The following is a 15,609-nucleotide window of genomic DNA, read 5'->3' on the forward strand; positions in this document are numbered from 1 at the left end:
TTCGAACCTGTCCCACCTTCACCCCAACTTTTCTTTTCGAAGCCACCAGAGCGGATTCGGAGTATACAAGCAAGGAAAAATATGATGCCGCCGAGGCAAGTGATAAAAATAGTACACAGATCCATCCACCCCTTTTTCTTCTTACACGGGGGGCTAAATCCTCGAGCTAGGTCCCGACCAACGACCCTTCTCTTTCTGCCAATTCCATCGGTTCTTGTTCTCGAACCTCGTGAACTTGTTTCCGAGCGCGTCCGACACCGTCATGGTCTCGACCGGCATCAGCACGGCGTCTGACTGATACGGCAGGACGCTGCGCTCCTTCTTCTTCGTGACCCGCGGCTTCTTCTCCTCTTGGGACTTGAGCGCCGTCCTCCGCTCCTTGAGGACATTGCCCAGCTCCACTTCTGAGCTCACGATCTGCGCCTTAAGGAAGTGCGGGTCGCTAGATGTAGACTCCTCGAGAGTGTCCATGACAGGCGTACGGGGACTGTAAGCGATGCCGTCGAGCTTCGGCGCGTGTGAAGGGTCAGGCACGATAGAGGGGTCGAGACGGGCCTCGGCACCCTTGGCAAGGAGGGCGTTTATGTCAAGACTCTCGCCGGGCGCGATGGGCTCCTTGTGGCTTGGCGTGACGCAGTCCATATCGACTTCCTTGCGGAGGACGTGGTCAATGTCGATGGCGGAGAAGTAAGCGCACGCTTGCGGTAGGTCATTGATGCCGGCCTGCTGGGCGAACATGGCTCTTGTCCAGAGGTTCGCCACTTGGAGGGCCATGGCCGCGCGGTATTTGTCGTGATCCTTGACGAGGTACCGGATTTCGTCATGGACGGTGATGGCGAGTCGGGCTTCGATGTTGAAGCGTCGAGTGAGGTAGTCCATGGCGACGATGAGGAGGTGGAGGTAGTCGACGCCGGAAGACTGAATGGCCCAGTTGATGCGAGATGTCAGAAAGCCGTTTTGGTTGATGAATCGGCGCATCAAGGCCTCTGTAATACCTGCACCGAGAACGAACGTCCGCGGCCGTTCTTGTGCGGCGAACTCTTCGAGTTTGTTGAACACGAACGATTCCGTACCGCCACGCCAGAACGGCCGCTTGCTCAGGACCGATCTCGTGGTCTTGGTACCCTTCGTGCTGGCGTATAGCCTTGCTGCAGTCTCGTTCGTTTCTTTGTCAGACAAGTTCGGGTTGAATTGTCTCAGCAACTGGCCCGCGAACTTGATTCCGGCACCATAGATGCGGCCGTAGTTGAAGACCTTGGCATCGTTTCTCGTAATACCGAGAATGGCTGCTGTACGTGAGTGAAGGTCGGTACCGGCAGCCTTTGTGCCCTCGAGAGTCATGAAACCAATGGCATTGCCACCATGAAGCCTGAAGGTCGCGTCTCCCACCAGACTCGCAATCCAGAGCTCTTCTGAGTCAACGTCGGCTCCAACGAAGCTGTAGCCCGGTGGCGCCTTGACCATGGACTTAAGCTCTGATCCTACCCTGTTTTTCTTCGCATTGCTGGCCGTAAGCCATGTGTTCTCTACTGCTCTCCTTGTGATAGTCCCCATTGGAATGACCTGAGGTAGGATGTATCCCTGGACTTCTTCTGGGGCTTTGCTGGCTGTCGTCGCCGTCCTGGCGCCTTTGCTCTGTTTGACTCCGTTCGAGTCTACTTGGTCAGCAATGTCATCTTCGTAGACGACCATTTGCGACATTATGCGATCGCGCGCACTGATCCAATACGAGCATGAAGCGTTCATTTCCAGGGCTTGCTTCGCATACGGATACTGTGATGACAAAGTTCCGTTTTCGAAGTACGACATGTATCCCTTGGCCATAGGGTTGACGCATCTCGCCTGCGGGCCGTCCTTGTGTGGAAGCTTGAAGAAGACGCCCCCGTCTGTACGTAAGGATGCATCCTTCTCGGAGTCGGAAAAGTCGCATTTTACCATTTGCTTCTTCTCGTAATCTGCTGCCTCATGCCTTGTCACCCTGAAAGTCCAACCGTACTTTTCTGACCAGACCAGCGGGTGATTATCCCAAGACATCTTCAACAGCAATGGCGCGATTCGAGTCCGCACAGTAATATTGATTGGCGAGTCGTTCTTTACGAAGAGATCCTTGTACCACTGCGGCATGCCGGGTTTCTTCTGTCTCGCAGCTGGCCGAGGAGGATCATCCTTCTTCTTTCCTTTCACCATTTTTATTTCTTGGCCGGACCAGTCCAGTTGCTTCAGCCAAGGATCTTTGCTCCATTTTTCGGCGTTATCCTTGATTTCCAGGGCTTTCTCTGTCAGTCCCACCAGCCGTTCTTGCACTGCATCGGAAAGCTCGCGGTAGGTCGCTTCGGCATTGGCGATGTAAGCATCCCAGCTCTTGTTGACAGGCAAAATGACGGACGCCAGGTGTCTCAGTGCCGCAAAACTAACGGGATGAGGGCAGGTGTCCAGGAAATTCGGGAAGACAATTTGATATACTCGGTGGGTGATGGCGACATCGGCAGCGCAGTAGTCCAGGAGGTTGTCCAACTTTCCGAAGATCTCTTCCCGATCCAAAACTCCAAAGTCATCGCGAGCAGCCTTGTCGATAGTGACGTCAAGATGGAACTTAGCGACATCTCTGAGTGAATTGATCGAGCTTCGCTCAACCCATAACTCCGCCTCTTCCTGCCGCGCACTGTGGCTTAAGAGCTCCGCCAGCTGCACGTCGTCCGTCTGACTTGCGATCTTCTCCCGCATCTCGCGATTCTTCTTGTGTTTCATCCATGTCGGCCTCTGTTGCGAGCACATGCCGTTGACGGCGACGTGAAGCGACATAGTATCCAGAAATTGATTGCGAGTCTGCTTTGCGTCGTACTCCTCCAATATTCTTGCTCGGTCGTATCCAATGTTATGCCCTACAATTATACGCTCCTTCGTTGGGTCGCCCAACGGTATGAGATGTCGGTCGGATTCGGATTCGCCCAGAAGCCAAGGCGATAGCCAGGCATACCAAGCAGTCGGACTTGACGCACAAGCCATGACTGCGAAAGAGCTCTCCTTCCACATAACCTCGGTGTCGAAGCAGAGCATAGTCTCATCGGGCGCGTCTATCGCTTCCGTTCTACCGTCGGGATAGTACTTGGTCCAGCCGCTCTGGCGAACCCATTTTCTCGGTTTCGGTGGCGGTGTCGCCCTCGCGAAATGCTTAGCGAGGGACAGGTACGGCTCTGCACAGTCGACTGCCAGTTTGTGGAAGTGCTCGTCCATCGTCCTGCCTTGGAGTTCTGGTATGTCAAATGCGATAGGCTCGCTGTTATCGGTATTTTTGCCGAGGAGATCATGTCGGCGCAGGTGGTCTTTCGCAAGATCCACGAGCTCCTGCGGTGGTGGTGTGTTTCCATCGGGGAAGACCTGCTGGTATACGTGGGCGCTGAGGTGCTGGACGCCGATATCGTTGAAGCGTGACTGAGAAGAGACTGTGGTGGTCAGTATGTGCGCGACCAAACAGATGAATGCATCCCGTACTTGCTAAGGTCTGCTGCCGCTCCTGTGGATCTTTCACTGTAGTGGCGTCTGCGGCGACAGCAGACGACCACCGAACGTGTGAGCGCCATACCAAGCGTCGAAAAGCATGATGTTTCGCAAGGCGAACGAAGCTGGTGGTTGATTCCCTCAGGATATGGCTGCCGACTTGAACCATCGTGTTGAGCGATGGCGAAGCATAACAAGGGGGATTATGCAGTGTTAGTAGTCGCTTGACCAGGAAACATGGCCTCAACTGTCGTGACAGGCGTTGCACATATGGGGTGGGCGCAACGGGTGATGGCGATGGTGATGGCGACGGATAGACGTCGAAAAAAACCAGAGCAATCGTCACCACTCGATAGGCGTCGCGATAGGAGTGGAAGAGGGGCGCGTTAGCTCAGGTCTCCGTAACAGGGATCGCCAGCCAATCGGTGACGTTGGAATTCCTGACCCTACCACACCTTGCTCACCTCGCTGGTCTCCACAGTTTAAGGGTCCCAACTCTCAGCCCGCCTCCAGCTGTGAAATCGGTATACCTATCCCAGCATCTAAAAGGTTAGTGCAGTACTTTATAGGTTAGTAGTATAGGGAGCAACTAGGGGGTAATTTAAGGTCTCTAGTACTTTAAATATTATATATTTTAGGGTAAAATAAATATATTAATATAAATAAGTAGTTTTTATACTATTATTACTATTACTATAGTATTATCTCTCCTCTATATTAAATATATTTCTCTATTCTTTTTACTACTAAATAAGCTAACTTAAAGAGGTATTTATAAGGGATAATATCTTAAGCCTCCTAAATAGTAATATATAGTTATAGAAGCTTAAGAGACTTAACGTTATAATTAAGCTTAATATAGTACTTTATTTAGAACTAAATATTCTTAATAAATAATAAATCTAATAATCTAACTAACTATTTAATAACTTTAATATTATTTTAAAGTAGTTAGTTCTTAATAGCTTAAGCTTAATAAATAGGGGTATTATTTTATTAAAAGATAACTCTTAAGTAATTATAATAAAAGTCCTTAATAAGGAAAAAGATATACTTAATATACTTTATAAAGTTAATATTATTATACTCCTTTTCCTAAAAGAAATAGAGCTCTTTCTTAATACTATATATTATACCTTAAAATATCTAGCTATAAGGCTTTTATTATATAAAGGTAAATATCTTAAGGTCTTTAATATTATAGATTATAATTTATTACTTCTATATAAAGCTATTAATAGCTTAAGTCTTATTAAAAAAGGTAAATAATATATAAACTTAATCCTTAAGGTTAAGCTATTATTTAAAATAAGTATAATAGAATAAAACTTAAGCTTATTTATTTTATACTATATATTTAATTTTATATATCTACTTCTTTTAGTTATAGCTTATCTTCTTAAAGGTAATATAAATAATATACTTACTATATATCTTAAGCTTTAAGATAAATTAATAAAGGTTAGCTTATAGAACTATATAGTAATAATAGTCCTCTATATAGTAGTAGATCTTAATAAGTAACTTATTAAGTATAAACTACTATATAATACTAATTAATTTATAAAGTATTAAGTTAAGTATATAAGCTTTTTATACTTATTAAATAATAAAACTAGTCTTTTTAATAATAATAATATAGTTTATATTAATATTATATTAAAAAGTTTAATAATATAAATAGTTATTATATAAAAGCTCTTTTAAATATAGCTTTTTATTTTAATAGTATAAAGATAGTTATATATATATATTAATATATTAAGCTTATATTTAAAAGAATCTTTTAGTAGAAAGAGATATATAGATTAAAGTAGTATAGAGTAAGCCTTATTAATTATATTAGCTATTACTACTAACTTAAATAGTATAAATAGCACTACTCTTAAGTATAAGTAGTATATTATTAATAATATAGTTAATATCTATAATATAGTATTAAGATATTTATATTAATAAAAAAGATAAGCTAAATAGGCTTAAAATTAGTTAAGTTAGGTAAATAAGTATTTTTAGCTAAAATTTATAGTAAAAAGAGTAATAAGTAACCTTAAAGTTAAATAAATTAGTAGGGTAAAAAAGCCTAAATTATCCCCTAAACTTACTCTATTACCCCCCCTATCTTATATATATACTAACCTTTTAGATGCTAGGATAGGTATACGTATTGAAGTGGGCACGTCCTCCTTGCAGGAACCGATGGCTTGGGACACTTCTGTTTCGACGTGATAAGTGAGCGGACGGAGACTAGCCTCCAAGACGGAACAAGCTGCATCTGACTTCCAGGTTGACATGATTCTTTCAGTTTTCGCCTATCTATCCTTGAACACATTGAAATCCCTCAGGTTATTCATGACAACTCAACGAAGAATAAACTGAAGACAAGGACTACGATAGACCCGGAAGGAAGGTTTTGCGAACCTTGAAAGATGGAAAATCACAACTTCACAGGTATTTATGAGCTATAAATCTCCGCCGATAGTAACATTTTAACTCGGTTCTCGTTCTCCTTCCCAACATGCGTCTTGAAGAAACATTTTACGATCCGCACTAGTGTTAGCAATATCAACCCTGCCCCCTCACTCACGCCATGGCCCGATTACAAGATCTGCCCACGGAGTTGGTACACATTATCATACGGAACCTCGACAATCTCCGCGATGTGCGTGCTCTAGCTCAGGTCAGCGCTCAGATCCTATACAGCGTGAGGGACGAGAGCCGAGTTCTGAAGCAACGATTTCTTGGGGAACTCCAGCGAAAACTACAAGTCCACAATTTGCAGGTGGCGTTTACCGTCGTATCTTTGCGGTATCTTCGTCAGTACTCGGCAGAACTTTCCAACTTAAGAAGACGCGCTGAGAGTCTGCTATGGGCAAATCTGCGGCGGTGGGAAGACCTCGGACTGAGGACGATTGCCGATATGATCGATCTAGCCGATGAAGTCGAAGAATGCATCGAATTATGCGGCTCCAGATCTCTATCCCACACCGAATCTCTCATATGGACAAGCCTATTCAACTCCTGCTGCCCGCCAGACCCGACTAGGCAATTTGCCGAACCATGCAATGATAGAGAAAGGTGGAGAAGATCATTGCTGTACTATGAACTGGCATGTCAGACACTTTTCCGAGATGAGTTATCCAAGGACCAGGGAAACAGAGAGGAATATCGGATGTTCAGCTCAGGAGTCGACACCAACTATCACATGGACGCTTCGATGTTCGTAGCTGCCAAACACACCGAGCTTTGGGCTCGCAGTACAGGGGAGGTCGGGCTTCAGCTTAAAGCAGGCAGCCAACTTCCGATTATTAGGCTGATGCCCCACGAGATCTTGAATTTCAATGAGGAAAATGCTCCGGTGGCATGTGTCGGCGAGAAAAGCAGAAGGCTCCCGGTTCCACTCTTTATGGAATACAACGAGAGTTCGAGGTCGATCACTGTCTCTCAGGAAACCGCAGATGGACCAACAACTCTTTTCGAAGTGGTTCGATCCGCCGAGACGAGTATGATCGGATATGTACACAGGCAAACTTCTCAGGGAATCCGGTGTCTAGTCAAGCTTCTGCGCATGGGGAGGGAGGAAAGGCGGGCTCAAATCAGAGAAGTTTTTTTCGATGACACCTTTCGCGGAGAAGCGCACTCCGATATGTCCCCAGGACATCTTGTGGATTGTCATGGATCGCTACAGTGCACATTATCAGAGATGTTCCGTAGATACGGAAGGTTGCTGGCCCGTAAGAGGGACATCTGTGAGACGATTGACATCTTTCGCAGCAAGCGAACTGCGAAGGTAAATGGAGGCAAGTAGCCGGCGATACGGACGAGAATTTCTAGTATGTGGCTCCGGCTATTTCATACATATGGTACTAAATAAGGCTAGTAGTTTTAACTACCTTAGACGCATGGAAATGAATGAATGAAAAAGTCTTGATACCATAGGTATACGCCAGGGAAATCTGAGAGTAATCACCAGACTTCAGATTTTTAGCCTCTTTTCCTCATCGCACCATTGCATTGCGGTGCCGTCGTTCGCCACTGAAAAGTCGACGCACGATGCGATAAGCGTGGTTGTGCAGTGGCTGCAGGTGATTTCGCCAGTGGAGCCATCTCCGAATCAGCGGCTAAAACCCGAAACCACTGCACAACCCTGGACCTCCTGCCGTCATCTTCCCATTGCCTTCCTGGCCCAAATCCCCTCCACCTCATCTCAAGTCACGTAAATATGGCCAGGGATCCCGTTGTCGATACTCTTCGACCTCCCTTTCGTGGATACTTGCATGGGAAATAACCAACTCTCTTCTTTTGTATTCATGCCACTACCCGTCATTTGTTCCCCCTAGAGACCTTGTTCTCAACACTCAGTTTCCATTTCGACGCTCCCGAAACAGACGACAGCCCGCGATTCCTCCTACCTCCCATGCCGGGCCTCATTCCGTTCTTGCCCACGCCGCCGCTGCCGCAGTCGAATCGATCCGCCCCTTCAACCTTCAGAGCTCGACCGGTGAATAACCTCAGTGCAGACAGGGGTGCTGCGCGAGGCAGCAGTAGTCAGGCACCCATTGAGCTCGACAGTGATTCGGAGCCCACTGAAGCTTCAGGGACCCAAACCGCCACCAACACCACGTCGACAACTAGACTTTCGCAAACTCAAGGACAACCACAAAACTCCGAGCCCTTCTTCAGAGACTGGACCAGCTTGGCCGTCGACTCTACACAACAACGCCTTCCGGCTCTGCCTTCTTTTTCAGATTTCACCGCCGACCTGGATTTCGACTACCTCAACGCGGTTTTCGGCGCCAACCCCCCGCATACACCCGCGCGCGAGCCAGACAGCGACGACTTCCTTTCTCAGCTGATCGACGGCGATTTCTCCTCGCCATCCTCCTACCCGCAGTCGGCCCAGCCACCTTCGGTCAACAGACAAACGAGCAGCTCGAGGTCACAGAATTCCCTGTCGTCGCTTCGACCGAACAGACCTGCCCCAACCTTACCAAACAACGCAACGCCCACCACGGCAGCCCCCAGACGAGGAACGCCGCACCCGAGCTTCGAGGTCGAAGAATCGCTTTTCGTGAGCTCAGATAACGAACCCGAAGACTACATCATGCCTGTCCAGACGCGCCGCAGGGCGTCCACCACCATCATCAGTAGTTCTGATCAAGAAGCGGACGATACCCCGCCCACAAGCGCCAACCGCAAGAGGGCCGCGCCTTCCTCGGGAGCAGCTAGAGGGACTCCTGCCGCCAACAAGCGACGCAGGACATCACAGGCTTCGACCACGCGTACCAGAACAACACCAGGCGCCCTCCCAACGCCGGCGCCAAAGGTGGAAGACGACGACGACGTCTTCGGAGACAAACAGGACTCGAAGGGCAAGGAGAAAGAAGCAAAAGATGATGATATCATCGACCTCGCGGCCTCTAATGAGGTGCCGCCAGAGATGCTGATCCCGAAGGAGGACAAGAGGGTCAAGTTGTCGGCATTCCAATGTGTTATTTGCATGGACGACGTCACTGCCTTGACAGTCACGCATTGCGGTATGTGGTGGATTGCTGCTGTGATTGGGGTTATCTAATATGTTTTCCAGGCCACCTGTTTTGTTCCGAGTGTTTGCACTCTGCGCTGAACGTCGATGCTACGAAGAATAAGTGTCCGATATGCAGACAAAAGGTCGAGACGAAGGACCGCAACGAATACAACTCAAGAACCAGAGGTTTCTGGCCACTGGAATTGAAGCTCATGACGGCAAGCCGGAAGGGAAAGCAACGGGCATGAAAAGCGCCGTTGTACGAAGAAACGCATGTGCTGGGAACGAAACTCCGCAAGTGTTGGGCCATCACCCTGGGAGCAAGATTCTCATGGTAGAGGCTACTGAGGAACAGGCCACGCGAGGCAGAAGCCGGCCTTGATCTACTCAACCAAGAGGGTAGAAAACTTTTTCTTTATCAGCATTACACGAAGCCATGAAAAAGGGAAGACGGGTATGGGACGGATTTTAAGCATTTCTAGTGCGTTGGTGGCGGGCAGACGGAACTTACTTTTTGTTATTTTCTTCTTGTGATACCCGTTCGGCTAGCCTTGTGCACCAGGGAAAGGAGGTTCAGACTTGGCCGAACCGAAGGCCTCGAGATCTGCGCCTTAATTAGTCAGTATAGATGGAATAGGGATATGGACATGCTTCCTCCGCATTGCTTGTGCGTTGTGCCAGATGAAAAGGTAATGATGGCATCGAGATCACTAGAACAGACAGCTCCTACACCACAAATTACCTGTTTGGAGAAGCTGAACCGGCTAAAACCTATGCACAAATCCCAAACAACATGCGGGTACTTAAATTTCTTGCGGGAAAGAAAGCTTCTTTGTTTCCCCCCTGAGAATACAGGAATCCTCATTCTGTATCCACCTCTAACGCCTGTTTTTCTATGCACGAACGAAACGAACTCTCTACGCTGACGAGTGTGAGGGTGTTGTTTTTGCTTATATCTCTTCTGTCCTATCCCCACCTTGATATACATTACCGCACCTTTTCCCCTCGTCCTTCCTTCTCGTACACAGGGGTAGTAATACCTTACGTGAACAGCGTGGGGCCTTGTCTTTTCGGCTCCGGCATCACTTCATTCTCAAACTATTCGAATTGTGTGTCAGCAGGTTTAACTTTCATGTTGTTGCTTGCGTGAAGCTTGCTTACCTCCAAGAAACCAGTCGCGGCAATCAGGACCATGAAGCCCTCGGCCAGCTCGTCGATCATCTCCTCCAGCACGCCCTCGCCCTCCACGGCGCCGATGCCCGCGCTGCGTTTGAGCGTATGGGTCACGAGCATGCGGTGCTCCGTCAGGAACCTGCGGCCCTGGAGGATGTTGCTGTCGCCCCTGCTGACGATGGCCGCGCTCACCACCCGGGTAACCTTGGAAAGCAGCTCGTAGTGCTTCTCGAGCGCCTTGGGGTTGGACGGGTCGATCTGGAGCTCGGGGTCTGCGGCGAAGAGCCCGGAGGCCTCGACGGAGCGGAGCAGGTTGGCGTGGAGGATGTACTTGGCGCCCGGCTTGGTCTGGGCGAGCTGAAGCAGCAGTGCGAACTTCGCTGCGATGTAGGTCTCCTGCGCAGAGTTGCCGGTGCGGACGATGTCGGACCAGTCTTGCAGGATGGTGCGGAGAGAATCGACGAGAATGCCGATGAAGTTGAGGCGGTTGAGGGTCTCGACGATGTGGGAGTCGTCTTCCTGACGGCCGAGGTTGACAAGGGCGTTGAGGAGGATGAAGGCTGCGGTTTGGCATGCAGCGTCGCTACCGTAAGCGTCATCGCAGATGACGTTGATGAGCCTTTCACCATAGATCTGAATCGTCTTGATCGTCTTCTTCCGTCCGGCGACGAGCAGACCTTGGTCGACCATGCCGGTGAGATAGCGGTAGCAGATGCTGTAGTAGACTGCACGAAGGTCCGAGGAACCGGCCCATTTGCCGATGGCTTGCAGGCAGATCTGGAAAAGCTGGTACAACTTGTCGCTGACGAGGCTGCCGATAGCTTGGCTCTCGCGGTCAAGCGAAGGCCTCGATGTCAGATCAAGCTTGAAAAGGAGGACCTTTGCTAGCTTTGCAAGCTCCATCGCTTCTTCTGGTCGCTCGGACGCCGAGGCTTCCAGACCGGGAAGGATGGCCTGGAGTGCTTGCAGGTAGAAAGAGGCTTCTGTAGTGCCCTTGAACTCGTTCGACTCGACCATTACCAAAAGTAGGCTCGTCCACGTCTTGAGGACGCCCAGGCTTTGTGATGCTATCCTCTTTTGTCTGTTGGTGAAAATGAGGTAATCGACGATTGCCGCTTCCTCTCTTTCCAAGGTGGTGAAGTCCGCTGCCGTCAGCACAACGCCGTCATCTCTCCTTTCGCTGCGCTTCAGCAACAGGATCTCTCTAGCGCGGTCGATATTGTAAATGGCGTTCCCGTGGTCATCCTCCTCCAAGCATATCCTCAGGTCAAGCTCCTTATAGAACTGAAGTGGCGGAAGAGACATGTCCCAGATGCCGTCCGGAAGCAAAAAGTCGTAAAGATCGAAGACAGTGGGGATCGTCATCGGCTCGTTGTTGTCGCCAACGATTTGACCATTGAGGGCTTCGAAAATCCGTCTCTTTAGGGAGGGCATTCGGCTTTGGGAAACGCTGCAGAGCTCCATGGCAATGTACTCCAAGCTCATGCTACGCAACGCGAGGAAGTCAATAAGGGTAGGTGCGCCATCAGTCAGGGGGAATTGGGGCAGGTTGATGTCTTGTCCTTCCCAGGGTAGTGCTGGCTGAATAATGACTTCGCGCAGTAAGAAGTGAAACAAAACATCGTTATCCCTCAACTCGTCAATGATAAGAGGAGCTGACAAAGGCGAAGTCCATAATACCCGCAGGATGCGCATGCACTTGCTCTTCAAAGAAATCAACCACTGTCTCATACCCTGCGGGTCGCCGAAAGGAGTTTCCAAGAGAAGTCTTAGCATGGCGTGGAACAGAGAGTTCCTGGATCCAAACGAGCCATTCGAGTCCACTGTTAGCGTATCGACGCCGCACTGGAAGCCCAAAAGTAAGTGTGCAATCGTGGGCTTGTTGGGACTTGCTGCTAGGCAGCTGGAGAGAAAGTCGAGGATGTAGGATTTGGTAAGGTAGTTGGGTGATTCGGCTTCACGGCCAAGATCCAACGGCGTTGTCAACTCTGCCGCCAAGGATCGTGAGATAGCTTCATGCTCCCCATTCGCTTCCATTGCCACAATTGCCTTGTTGCGATGATTCTTGCGACTGGGACTAGACGACCATGCAGACGTCATCTTGAAGGACGCAGTCATCTTCTCCAGCAGCTTCAAGCAAGCCAGAGTCAGATCGGGATGACCCAAGCCGCAGTAGCTTCCGAGGTCAACCACAAGGCCTAGATGGCCGACCAGTCCATCTTCAAAGGAAGCGTATGCAGCGTTCGCAACAGGTGGCCGTCGATGGTTGGACTGCATCTTGATAATAGGCCGCACCAGGTCAAGGAAAGTTGCCTGAAGATCCAAAACTTTCGAGATAACATCCACAGCTCTGAGAATGCCCAGGATGACCGGTGAGTCGGGCGTGGCGTTGCCAACATCTACAGCATCCTGGTGGATGCTTTGGTAGAGGGCATTGATGACCTTGTCATTGAACATCCACTCCATGACGCGAGCAAACGGGTGCAACTTGACATATGTTGCAAGGTCAGTTGCAGCCATCGCCGAGTCAATTGGGATATTTGTCTCGTTGGCAATCACGATAAGGTTCTCGTTGAATGTTGAAAGGCAAGTGGCGGCAAACTCGAGACAGCTCAGACGGAGCATTCTCAACTGGTTGATGTCGTTCACCTCATTCGCTTTGTTTGCAAAGACTTTGCCCAGCACGGTGTCGACGTAGATTTCAATGCCGGGCATGCGGTTTGCCGAGCCGAGGTTTTCAGGGAAAGGCAAGCCATCGTTCAGAGGACTGCTATCTTCCGGGGGCGTGACGAGTGAAATTAAAAGTTGGATGAAGGCGTGCGGTTCTTCAAACCCGTGGCAGATGTCGTCGCTAACGGTCTCCATTGACACCACTGGTGAGCTCTGGGGTGACCGGTGTTGAGCAGGTGTAACGATGTAGGCGCCGTTCATCCAAGCCTCCAGACATTGCCACATAATATTGGCTTCCTCGTGAGTCTTACGAGTGATCAATGCGCGTAGGGCCATGAAAGTACCTGCCCGCAGATCAGCGGGAACAGGACTACTGGCCAGCTGGAAGAGCATCTCAACAAGGTTGAAACTTGGCTCCTTCAGTAAAAACTGTCGAGCAGTCTCACTCTCTGAAGCAAGTTTGGTAATCAGTCTCAAGTAAGACTGCAACATCATGGTCGATTCCGGTTCGGCTTCGGCCTGGTCGCTACTCGGTCGACCTGGTCTGTACGTTGATGAAGCCTGGGGCGTTTGCGTCTTTTCCCTAATCTTGTTCGAGAAGAAGACCAACTCTCTGAAAATTTGTTGCCAGGTAAGAGACTGAGACCTTCTCATCTTACCAGACGCATGGTGACCCTCGTCGAGCAAGAACTCGTGAGCGGCCGTGGCGCAGTCGTCGTTGCCGGAAATGGCCTGCAACATCTCGCAGAAGGAACTGACTAGGGGCGTAGATGCTCTTCGCGACGCCCAATGCATAAAGCCCGCCAGGTTACTGTCGGGATCTGACCAGAAGCTCATCGCAGCATTAGGACGGCCCTCATAAGCGTAAGCAATGATAACCAGAAAGCGCTCCAAGTCAAGGTCTTGTTCGTGACTTTGACTTAGCTGACGCTGTTCATCCTCCTCCACGCGAAGCTTTCGCAAAACGTCGGGAAGATTGGAGATGAATGCATCAACGAAAACCTCCAACTGAGCCGTCAAAGATTGCTGAAAAAACTCGGAGAACTGAATCGACTCAGAAACCAGTGGCGGCGCCTTGCGCTGAAGCCAGTTGCGCATCGTTATCCTTGACGGGTCGACCCATTCAGGAGTTTTGATGTCAGCAGCAATCGAGAGAATGAAGTCAAAAGCACCATCTTTGAGTGCTTCCAAGAATTGTTTCGATCTCTGGCGGTCCTCTGTCCAGGCATCAGCATAACACGATATCAATTGACGGGAATATCTTACCTTGATCCAAATCGACGCCCTCCAAACCACCGAGAAGCGAGTCGTCGAGGTACCACCCGCTGTACTCGGCCAACCACCAAGCTTTGACTGCCGCCTGGAGATATACCAAGCGCCAAGGGCTCTCATCTGTGATGAAGGGATGAAGGTCTCGCGCCATGGTGAGGTTTGCTGCGCCTTCAGTCGAGCCGTATAGTGTGATGTATGCACCCAACGCAGGGAACAGATGTGCTTCAGCTACGTCAGCGACTGAGCAGAGCTGATAGAGGCCATGTTGTACTTACCCAGCAGAACGTCGTACTTGTCAGCATTTTTGAGGTTCTGCACGAACGACTTGAAGTCGCCCACTTCGGCTTCCCTTTTCTCGATCGCCCGACAAAGTATAATGGCCAGCAGTTCGTGTTGCTGGTACAAGCTGACGCGAGAGAACTCGATGGTCTCCATCTCCTCAGGAACCTGGCCTCCCTGCCCATTGATCAACACAGCCGCGGCAGTCATCTTATCGGCAATCTTTTGAAGCCAACCCCTGACATCTTGCATGGCCGACATGCATCTCGGCAGCAGCCTCTTCTGTGATGACGCAGTTTCGCCAGGCAAGTTTTGGAAGACGGCGGCAGACAGGTACATCTGAACACCGTTGAGAATCTCGGCGTCGAAATCGTCCTCATCCAAGCCATCGATTTCCAACATTAAGCGAACGCAGTCGAGAACGTATTTGCGCTGCTGGTGGACTCGTATTAGACCGCATTCGAGCAGCGAGCGGCCAATGACGGCGGGGTCTTCTTCGGCTTCAAGAACATATCGCGCCGCCTCGATTTCGTTGATCTCGGCCTCATCGGCGAGGTTAAATACAATCTGCTGGAAATTTTCGTTGATGGAGTATTCTTCCTCGTCGATCACGAGCTTGCCTGGCGCATCAAGCTCGTTAGTGTCCAAGTCGACTCGGAAAGCTCAAAGGCCGCGACTCACCAGACTTGACTTGGTTCCTGCTTTTCTCGTCCCTTGGCGGTCTTTGCCATACTCTTTCCAGCTCTCTCTCGAAAATGGCCTGGACGACCGGGTTGTCCAAGGAGTCGGCACCTTCAGGACGACCGTCGCGGACTGCAGCTAGGTCGCGGTGGAAAGCCTGCAGCGCATCGAGAGTTGTTAATTCGGCCATGTTGAGGAATTGGGCGCGCTATTGCATGGCCTCGAGGCCGGATCGTCTCATGGGCTTGACAGAGGCCCGCGAAATTGTCGCGATGGCGAGGTGCGACGAAATTTGGGGAGATCGTTGGGTCGTGAATGTCTGTCCGGGTGACGACTTTCGAGATTCTTGGGAATTTTAGAGTGGACCTCAGCTGTAGGTACGGACAGGTAGGTACCTACCTGACCTGACCAGGCTCCTGTACTGCCTCAGTGCTAAATGGCGAAAGCGCGTCCAATGGATGGCGCGCTGGAGGTTGCTCTGCCAAGTAAAAACCCACCCGGTGCGAAGA

General features: G+C 49.8%; 3 protein-coding genes across 3 annotated transcripts; 1 reads left to right on the top strand and 2 right to left on the bottom strand.

Annotated features, from left to right (window-relative positions):
• Nucleotides 1-153: 153 nt before the first annotated feature.
• Nucleotides 154-3,667, bottom strand: CkaCkLH20_05025 (uncharacterized protein; the record flags this gene model as incomplete). Its single annotated transcript, XM_038887744.1, has 2 exons — nt 154-3,443; nt 3,493-3,667. The coding sequence occupies 2 exons, from the start codon at nt 3,665-3,667 to the stop codon at nt 154-156; spliced, it is 3,465 nt and encodes a 1,154-aa protein (XP_038746786.1).
• A 4,248-nt stretch (nt 3,668-7,915) lies between these two features.
• Nucleotides 7,916-9,073, top strand: CkaCkLH20_05026 (uncharacterized protein; the record flags this gene model as incomplete). The annotated part of the gene is made up of 1 exon (XM_038887745.1): nt 7,916-9,073. The coding sequence occupies one exon, from the start codon at nt 7,916-7,918 to the stop codon at nt 9,071-9,073; it is 1,158 nt and encodes a 385-aa protein (XP_038746787.1).
• Nucleotides 9,074-10,066: 993 nt separating this feature from the next.
• CkaCkLH20_05027 (nuclear pore complex subunit) lies at nt 10,067-15,290 on the bottom strand (the record flags this gene model as incomplete). The annotated part of the gene is made up of 5 exons (XM_038887746.1): nt 10,067-10,123; nt 10,187-14,085; nt 14,135-14,362; nt 14,416-15,039; nt 15,101-15,290. 5 exons carry the CDS (start codon nt 15,288-15,290, stop codon nt 10,067-10,069), a joined length of 4,998 nt encoding a protein of 1,665 aa, XP_038746788.1.
• Between the last annotated feature and the right edge of the window lie 319 nt (nt 15,291-15,609).

The sequence above is a fragment of the Colletotrichum karsti genome (assembly GCF_011947395.1).
Source record: "Colletotrichum karsti strain CkLH20 chromosome Unknown Scaffold14, whole genome shotgun sequence".
NCBI lineage: Eukaryota > Fungi > Ascomycota > Sordariomycetes > Glomerellales > Glomerellaceae > Colletotrichum > Colletotrichum karsti.